Here is a 9,482-nt window from a genome sequence, read left to right as displayed (position 1 = left end):
TTTAAGAAACCCCATGACGCAATCTTTCATACGGGGCTTTCTCAGCGACAGGAAGGCGGGACAAACGGCTAGCGTGTAGGTTTTGTGTCAGATGTTACGCGCTTTGAGTTTATCTTCTTGGGGTTGGTCGTATTTCACAATTCCAGCTAGTTAGCTATCTGATTGTACAAACTGAAGACGAAGTTGACTAGCGAGCTTTTACCCTTTTACAACTGGGCTAGCTAACGTTAGCAAGCGTAGGTTAGCTAGCATAGCATATTTAAATAAGTGAAACGTCAGTTATCTTTGTCAATGTTAATAAATTCCTACAGGATTCATTTCTGAAGGCTAAAGTGTGTTATGCATTTCCTTAGCTAGCTTCATAATTTTTCTCAAACCTTACTCCATTGCTTTGCAGCACGTTAACTGAATATCCAGGCAGGTCCAGAGTTCGCAGTACTTGTGTCAATCGTCATCTTACATGCGTGGCGAAGATGGAATCGGAGCGGCATATACGAATAATGGCATGCCGTGGCGACCTTCTCCTCTTCCAGTGCAGACGTTCAAGTTCAACAGGCTCTGAGATTGCATTCTGGAAGATGTCTTTCGAACGAGATCTCGGCAGCTTCTTAAATAATGAGGACTGTAAAACAATCATGTATAAAAACAGCTCCAGAGAAGTTGACATAGTTCACTGCGCCTCTGCAGTGGATCTCAAAACGAGACAGAAGGTACCGTGTGTTTTACTGAGGTTGATCAAAAAGGGATCTCAAGGCTTTAAGTACATGCTTTACTCTTTAAACAATCTGAGCATTGCAAGTCTCCATGTAGAGCTCACGGTGCCTTATGAGATGGTAGATAACATCTCAGTACTGAGTGGGCCCACACTGGTATGGAGTCATGGAAAAACTATTTTCTACACATCCCCACAGACTGGTGGGATTAAGAACGTCCCTGTTCTTTTGAGTGCCATCTTGAGTGAAGAGCTACCACTTTGGAAAAGAGAATTAGTAGTTGTAGGTTCTGGAATGCATGCATCAGAGGACATGGGAAAGCAGGTGAATGTCACTGAAGGAAAAACTCTCCTGTGCTTCTTGGAGGATGGCAAAATGTTTAGTGGAGCATGTCTTTTGCCTGATGCTTACAGCTCACTCATCCAGTGCATGGTCTTGCTGTCAGCTGAAGATGTGGATGGCCTCATGCAATCTACTGTGCTGGCAGCAACTTGCAGGAAACAGTTGCTGTGTTTTGTGAACGGCCTACCAGAAGATATGTGTCTTCTCCCTTATGAAGAGCCTAAAAGCATTGAAATAGTTTACACTGGAGCCAGCAGATGTCTGCTTGCTGTCATTTTCAACCATGGCAATGTCTGCGTGGTGTGGAAAGATACATTTAAGGTACGCTATCTGTGTAAGACACCTTTTAAGGTACTTCTGTGTAGCACAGTTACATTAAAAAGTATTTTTATGGTGCCTGTCTGATATGCTAGGCTGTGGATTGTTTGTGGGTTTTGTTTAAAGCGATTTGGAACTCATAAATGTCATATATAATAAAACCATTGCCATAATTATATTAATACCATACTAACTTTATAACCATTTTCACACTTTACGTATATCTGCACATGGACGGACTGCTTTTAGTAGCTACATGCCTGATTTTTAGGTTTTGGAAAAGAATGACCCTAAACATCAAAAATATCAGTAACATCAATGAAGAAAACCATTCTTTTCTTTATGGCAAGGTTCATTTGAGTCTCTGGGTATTGTAGTGGCCCTGCTTTTTTTTGTCAACAGCCAGCTTGTGTCTGCTCTATTTCTCCATCAGCCCACATGTTGCATCATGCTGTTTGCTTACAATGAGCAGCATGTCCCCCCCCCCCCCCCTTTAAGTACACCCCCAGCATAGCACTGAAAACTCGACCTTTCTTTTTCAAGTCAATCGAGAGGATATTCTTGGTGCATTTGACCACAACGAGGGGGAAGTTTTCTTGGAAGCTGAGGAGTGCACCTTGGATGGAGTGCAGCATGATTGGGTTCTGTGTTGGTCGTGCAATCATCTGCTTGGTGTGTGTTGCCTTCGCTGTCCCCTGATGCTGTATTCTGTAGGAGAACTCTTCAGCTCTTAAGAGCAGCTGAGTGCTATTGCATGTCTGAAAGCTTTACTGTGCTTGTTTATTCCATGAAGATCCACTGAAGACAAACAATGGATCTGGGTTGGCAGTAGGTTAAGATATTGAAATACGACTATTAGCTCTAGAGCTGTTCCGTAATTCTTGTGAGACCTCCCTGTATCGATAGCTCACTGCACCTTTGAAAAAACCCTGATTATGAGGTTCGAATGTCCAAGAAACCTGCACAATGTCCTGGACAACTGACTGTCATTTTCTGCCCATGTTACTACCTTAAACCCACTACACTCTTGTAGCTGATCCATGTTTATGCACAACTCAGATTCACATACATCACTCCACTGCTGCTCTGTTCCCTCTTCTGGCTTCCTGTGCTCACTTGCATCAGATTTAAAATTTTGATGTTTGCCTACAAAGCCAAAAATGGACCTGTCCCTCGAAAGCACCTGTCTCACTGCATCATATCTCACACCCTTCATATTTCAAGTACAGGATGCCTTGGACCACGGTCCCTCAAGAAACAGAGAAGGCATGCCTGAAGACTCTTTTCTGTAGGAGCACTCAGATGTTGGAATGAACTATCATTAACTGTGAGGGTCACCGTGTCCCTTGTAGTCTTTAAATGTAGACCGAAGACCTGCCTCTTCCAGCAGCACTCCATTGTTCACTAGGTACTTGGCTAGGGTTAAGCACTTGATTCAAAATTGTGTGATTGGCAGGGTTCTGGCTAACATGAATCATTAGACTCTGACCTAATGCATTAGCATAAGGATTTTGTCCATGGAAACTACAGCATATACCCTAACCCCCTCATCCTAACAATACAGCATATACCCTAACCCCTAATCCTAACCTTAAACCAATACAGCACTATTGTAAGCCATTAAGGGTAATAATATCTATTAGGGTTACATCTATGTATTTATGAGTTTTTGGCTCTTTCAAGTGTGGTTTTTATGTTGGCAGCAGTGAGTTAAACCAATATGATTCTTTAAAAACATGTACAGTTAGTATGATTTCTAATCCTAATCACTTAAAGGAATCAATATAATTACTAACCTTAACCCTAACCAATATGATTCCTTAAACAAGTGGTTCACGCTGTGTTGTGTGTTTTATAAGACCAGGCTGTAGTGTACAGTTTGTGTCCATGCTGATATTTGAGCTCTACAGGTCGCTGCATGCTGGACAGGGGTCTCCTCACTGCTCGTGGACGACTTCGTGGGCTGTGGTTCAGATCAGATTCTGTTGCTGTTTGATGAGTGTGATTTGGTGGGAGAGTGCCCTGGAGAATTCCTTCTCACAGACCTCTGCGGCATCCATTACTCAGTTAGTCACCATCAGTCCTATTTGTTCAGGGTTAGGGTGACCCTAACAGTCCTCTATCTGCAGGGTTAGGGTGACCCTAACAAAGTCCTGTAGCTGCAGGAAAATCCTGTGCACAGTGTGCTGGAACAGCTAGGCCTGTGTGCTTTATCTGGCTTAATGTCATTTTATATGTGATAAAATATATGAAATATTACATTAATGCTACTCTCCTTATAATACCAAACATTATTCTCCCATTATATAAATATGTTAAATGCTCTGTGCTATATAATTCATAGTGATGTCCCATGATCTGCATAACACCAGCTGTTTTTCTTATAGTGCGGAAGAACAGATGAAGAAGCCATAAATCCGGGCAACCCATCCCAGGATAATGTCCTTCTCACTGTGCAAGCTTTAGACTCTAGACTGCAGGTAGCCTGAGTCCACATCTCTTACAGAAACTTATGAACCAATCTCTGACTGGCTTTGCCAAGGGAGAAAAGATTGAATGAAATGTCATTAAAAGGGTTGGAGTTAGACTAACCCATCCACTGTGAAGCGTGCCAACACCTGGAGAAAAAACTAGGCCATTAAAGTCAAGAAACCGAAAACAGTATGTGACATAGTCAGTGCTTAAGGATGATATGAAAATGTATATATATCAAACATGTATGTGGTCATATAGTACTCTACCTGGAGGCATGAGTTTTTCAGACCTGTTTGTACTTGACCTTTCAGAGTGGCCTGGCCTTCCTACAGGAGCTCCAGAGAGATCTGAGTGTTAAGGATCAGGTTCTCCAGCAGTCTATTAGAGCTCTTGCTGACCTGGTGTCGGACAGGGAACATCTCCCAAGCACTCCGCAGCAGGTCCTTGTGGTTGAAATCCTGCATCTTACATATTTTACATATCCTAAATGTCTTAAATATATAGTTTACCTACAGTCCATGGATAATAGCAGGGATTATTTTGGCCATGTATCTGGGAATGTGATGTCAGATACTATTAGAATACCAAGACCTGCTTCTCCTCAAATCTGCTTTGTGACAATTAAAATAATTACTACAAGTATAGACTTGAATGCTGCACACTCTTTAACTAAGTTTAGTTTACTTAGATCTTTACTGATAACGATCAGCCAGTATCACTGTCACTACTTGTCATCTTTAAATGTTTCTCAGGAGGGGCTGGTGTCTCTCTGGGATGAAGACGGTGAGGAAGAGATGCATGTTCTAAACAAGCAGATGCAGACTGTGGTGGAGGAATGTTCTCTGGTGCAGAGGGTGTGGTACAGAGTGGTTGGCAATAGCCTTGTCTTTGGGCTTCTTCTGACACCAGCTACTGACGTGTATGTTTCTCGTACTAAGAGACAAAATAAAATGGAATAATAAATATTTTGCACTCTCAGGCAGGTCTCTGGCAGTCTCAGCAACACAGCTAAACCAAAGAATGTAAAGTCCAACAGCTGACTGTCACAGTTACACCTTGCCTCAATTTTGAAAATATTGTGAATTCTTTTGGCAATTTGGCATATGCAGATGAAGTTATTTGGCTACTTTCTAGAAACTTGCTTTTAATATTTCATTTAAGTCATATAATGTGAGATTGTCAGGGGTTTTGGGTTCTGAGACTAGGTATGTTATAAATGTAGACTGTTGTAGCAGGCTGATGTGGTCCTGAAGGTAATGGATTACCCATTACTCATCCGAATTATGACAGCATACATTTTCACAGTGCCTGTCGCCTAGCATCTAGCCTTTAGACCTTTAGCTCGACTGTTGACTGGGTATTATTTGGGTGGTAAACCATTCTCATTCCAGCACTGGCAATGATTTGTGAAAACAGCGACACTACTGTTTCTGATACTTCAACTTGTTCAGCACTCAAGCCATTACAATGTCATTATTAATGTTGGGTTGAGAGAAATAATATGATTATAAACCAACCATGAGTGAACACATTACATCACACCCTCACATCTTCAGTTTCACTGCTTCGCCGTATCTTAACCCTAAGCCTAACCGTTACACAAATTATGTGCTGTACTAATTTATCTGGTCATGTGCATACCTCCCCTTAGCACCAATTGCTGTTGGTTTCACTTCTTCCTCAATGTTTTTAGGCACTTCTTTAAGGTTAGGGTTAAGATGGATATCCACTGGAACACTGCAATACTGCTCTGCTGTTTTTATTTGGTGGTGTGGTTTGTGTAGATGTGAACACTGGCCACAGATTTGCTACTAGGCAACTTTTTATACACAGTGACTGCTTGTTCAGATTATGTACTTAACTGAAATACAGGTCTTTTAGCCAAATGCTTTGTGAGGCGGGCTTTGTGTACCAATGTGCTTGTCAATGAGTTGCATTATGAGTTTTGAAAGTTATGCACTTTGTTTTCAATTCTGTTTCAGAAGTTTATCTTTAAAAAAACTTTCACAGTGGCATGCTAGCCTGGTTTCTATAGGAACGGACTCTAAAATAGCCTTTCCCCCAATCTCTCAGAAAGAGCATGTAACAACCCTTAGCTCTGCCATGCTTTATTTTAAACTATAGAACTAAAGTGCCTCAAACCTGTCATCCAAAAACAGAATGGTGTCCAGGAACAGCTTCCCTGTCCTGGCTGTTCTGCCATTGGAATTGTCACTATTTTCTCAAGTTGTGGGCACGTCCTTATTTAGGATCTTACTTTAGCATGGCCGTCACTCTTATGTCGTGTTCACTTTCGATCTGCTCTCCAGAGTGGAAAAGAAGGTGACTGGTTCCATTCTGTGGGAGCCGTGTGGTGGTGGAACGGCCCCTGCTGTAGTTCAGAGCTGGAGTAAGACCCTTTGGTACCCCCAGCCTTCCGCTCCCAGGGGGCCTCCAGCTGCTAAGAGAAGCAGGCCTCCTGGTGGACTGGATGCCCATCAGCCCCGGCAGCAGGTCCTGCTCACTGTCACTGAGGTCATCCCACTGCTCAACTTTGCTACAGTCACCTGCTCCATCTGGGTCCACTGTCCCTCCAGCGGAACAGAACATGCAGGGCACCCGTGTTACCTGGTGAATCTGGACATGAAGGAGGTGCTTCAGGGGAAGCTCCACCCATCACTTCTTAAGGACTGCAGTGCTGACTCGGGTAATGTGAAATTATACTGGCCTCAGATGACAATACTGTAAAACTCTGAATCAAAAGCAAACCAAAAATCCCTGGTGTCTTTGTTCAGATAAGGCCAGAGAAGATCTCATGTGCCTGCTGGCAGTGTTAGACTCCTGGCTTCTGGAGATCAACAGCTCTGGGCACACGGTCGTGGACGTGGGGGCGTGGCTGAAGGAGAGGCTCGGGGCCAAGCACGTGGAGGCCAATCCCCAGTATCTGCTGAACTGCTGCACAGGGTCCTCTGCTCCTAGACTTTTCCACTGGCAGGTCTGTGGGCCCTTCCAGGGGCTGCTGGGTATTCACTGCAGGTGAGGAAGTGGCATTAACCCATGTGCCACCCTAAGGGATTGCAGCCTGTGCCTCTGTCTGTACTACTTTGGACATTTTAACTAAATCAAATGCCATTTAGACCAAAAGAAGCTTTCTATTGTGTTTTATTTATACTAAAACCAAGGTTTTAATAACCATATCCAGTGTTTCTTATAGGAGAGCTTTTTCTTGGTTTGACAGATGCTACATTAATTGCCTTTGTGTTGCTTTTGTCTTTGCAGCGACAAGTTGAGCATGCTGCAGTTTTTGGACTCCCTCCGTAACTTTCTACCTGCCTCCCATCACATTGAGCTTCTTCCCACACCAGCTCCGCAAGGGACCGGCCAGGACCTTGTCCTCCGTCTGGATATGGAGATGCAGACAATAACAGACGGTGTGGCCTCTCTACTCCAGGAGGATGATGTGGAGGGATTTGATGGTGGGGGAAGGTGGGATCCCACCTGCCTGGAACAACTGCAAAGTCAGAGGGAGGAATGGCAGAGTGAGCGTGAGAGGAGCAGGAGGAGGCAGCGCCCCCTGGTGAACGCTGAGCACTACCGCAGCCTGGTGGAGAAGATGATTCAGTCACAACTGGATGGGGACATCAGTGCCCTGGTGCAGGCGCAGGCTGTCAGGGCTCAGTAAGCTAATGACCAGCTGGCACTGGGTAGAGAAGGTGCCACTTGCCTTGATTTGACTCAGTATGGTCACAGTTATGCTTATCTCTTCTGTTGCAGTCTGTAATCTTTTCACTGTATTTGTAGATTGTGCAGTTAATGTTTAATACAAGTACTATTACAATATATATTTTTTTAACTACAGAAAACTGGTAATCTGAATTTATAATTTTTTCAAAAAAGGTGTATTGACTAAGGTAATTTTTTCCTGATTTGTAAGTTTAATAAATAAGGACTATGCTATATTTCTGAAGTTTAAATAAATCATAAGCCTGCTATTTTGTCTTTATTAGTAATGGGAAATGCATTATTAAAATGCAGATCACCTACATTATTAAAATGTGATAATCTTGTCTGTCTCTAGGGCTGAATTTAGTGAGACAGAACGCAGCTCTTGTTTACCTTGGAGAGCTGTAAAGTCCAATCTTTTTGAATGGTTGTTTTGTCTTGTGTGCAGGGAGCATGTTTGTGAAGGCTGGGGTTGGGGGAGGGGAAGGAAAGCTTTGCTGTCTCCCCGGAGCTTCACAGGATATTTTGGTGTCGTTTTCCTTGAAAACACTTAAAGCTGCCCCTGGCCTGTGAGCAGGAGACCCTGTCAATTCGGCTTTTCTGTGTCAGGAGTGAACCGTTATGGTCAACCTCAGTGGTCGACTGCTTTACTGTGGTACAGATTAAGTTTTCTTTGTGAAAGGCTTGAAATGAGGCAGAGCAGAACTAGCACTTCTGAGTAACTCAATGCAACCTTAAAACAGTGCTGGCTGGAAAAGGCATCTAGTAGCTTTGGCCAAAGAAACCATCGGACAGGCTTCTGCATGCTTTGGTGGTAGAATTGACCTGGAGGATAGTTGAGGTGGGCGCTGAAGGAGGTATAGCTGTCCTGCAGGTAATTACTCTATTCTTCATTTTGCCCTCCTTTCTCTAGGATATGGCTGACTTAAAATTATACTTGGACTCCTCAGATGATTCATAACAGCCATTTCTCAAAGAAAGCCTACAACTGACAGCGATGTACAAACTCGGAGCGCTACAGAGCTACATCTGCCATGGCCATTTGGCAACTACTGACCAAGACTCCACAAGGCACCAACACATAAAAAACATGTATTTAAAGAGAAATTGATTTCCCTGTTGGCCAATGAGATCGCCCACATTGTATAGATGAGTCATATTTGCGCATCTCACTGGTTTCTTTCACAGCACCCTCATATGGGAAGCCTGTAAAACAAAACCTTGAAGCACAACAGCACAATTAACAAACTTGTAACATAACAAGGCTCGTGGGTGTTGGAATGCAAATGATACACAGTAGCTAGAAGACCTGCCTGCTTGTTTCAAATTAGCATTGTGCAAAAATGTCTGGTGAACAAACTACAACAGCAATGCACAGCAAGTGATGAATAGATGAGGTTGTTTATGCTTGCTGCATTTAGCAGACACTCTTAGCCAGAGTGACTTACAAAAGTGCTTTGTCATTTACCTATACAATACATCCTAGCCAGTAGAGAAGGTTAGAGTCCAGTATACCAATAAACTAGAATACTGTAGAAATATAAGTACAAAATACATCATCTTCGACAATTATAAGTGCAATTAACAATAAATACTGGGGTTTGTTAGTCAACATCAGTGTAACAAACAATACCCTACAATAAGTAATAGTTTCATGTGCAGAAACACACGAACAGGCTAACATATATTAAACAGCATCATGGGTGTCATTAGGCCTGTTTTAGCCCCACTTAAATGTTCTTTACCACCACCCCCACCACCCAATTAGCATGCATTATTCGTTTAAATCAATAGTTCCCATTCATTCCATCTTATTCAAGCATGCCGTGTGTGTCCAAAGTCACAATCAATTGATTGAAGGGGCACTAGGACCTGGGAGAGGTGCTGCTGCAGTACAACAGCCCTGAAACCTGAACCAGTTTTACTGAAAGA

At 43.0% G+C, this 9,482-nt stretch overlaps 1 protein-coding gene across 3 annotated transcripts; it reads left to right on the top strand.

The window, feature by feature from the left end:
* Positions 1 to 42: 42 nt before the first annotated feature.
* On the top strand, positions 43 to 7,817 carry fancb (FA complementation group B). Of its 3 annotated transcripts, XM_035523040.2 has the most exons (9): positions 43 to 75; positions 398 to 1,376; positions 3,284 to 3,439; positions 3,761 to 3,853; positions 4,160 to 4,288; positions 4,601 to 4,767; positions 6,158 to 6,534; positions 6,623 to 6,863; positions 7,107 to 7,817. In XM_035523040.2, exons 2-9 carry the CDS (start codon positions 474 to 476, stop codon positions 7,507 to 7,509), a joined length of 2,469 nt encoding a protein of 822 aa, XP_035378933.2. In that variant the 5' UTR covers positions 43 to 75; positions 398 to 473; the 3' UTR covers positions 7,510 to 7,817. The 3 variants fall into 3 exon arrangements, with proteins under 3 accessions (XP_035378933.2, XP_026884045.3, XP_081576608.1); XM_027028244.3 differs by having other exon boundaries at positions 4,160 to 4,767; XM_081720482.1 differs by lacking the exon at positions 43 to 75 and having other exon boundaries at positions 82 to 1,376; positions 4,160 to 4,767.
* The last annotated feature ends 1,665 nt before the right edge of the window (positions 7,818 to 9,482 follow it).

The sequence above is a fragment of the Electrophorus electricus genome, chromosome 9 (genome assembly GCF_041902795.1).
Source record: "Electrophorus electricus isolate QZ-2024a chromosome 9, ASM4190279v1, whole genome shotgun sequence".
Taxonomy (NCBI): Eukaryota; Metazoa; Chordata; class Actinopteri; order Gymnotiformes; family Gymnotidae; genus Electrophorus; species Electrophorus electricus.
This window is presented reverse-complemented; position numbering and strand designations above follow the sequence as displayed.

What these genes read in the sequence shown, in the direction of transcription:
- fancb (XM_027028244.3), top strand. Translation starts at nt 474, where the DNA reads ATGGAATCGGAGCGGCATATACGAATAATGGCATGCCGTGGCGACCTT. An exon ending in TGTGGAAAGATACATTTAAG is followed by an intron (nt 1,377 to 3,283) that starts GTACGCTATCTG and finishes TGAGCTCTACAG; the next exon opens with GTCGCTGCATGCTGGACAGG. An exon ending in CTGACACCAGCTACTGACGT is followed by an intron (nt 4,768 to 6,157) that starts GTATGTTTCTCG and finishes TCTGCTCTCCAG; the next exon opens with AGTGGAAAAGAAGGTGACTG.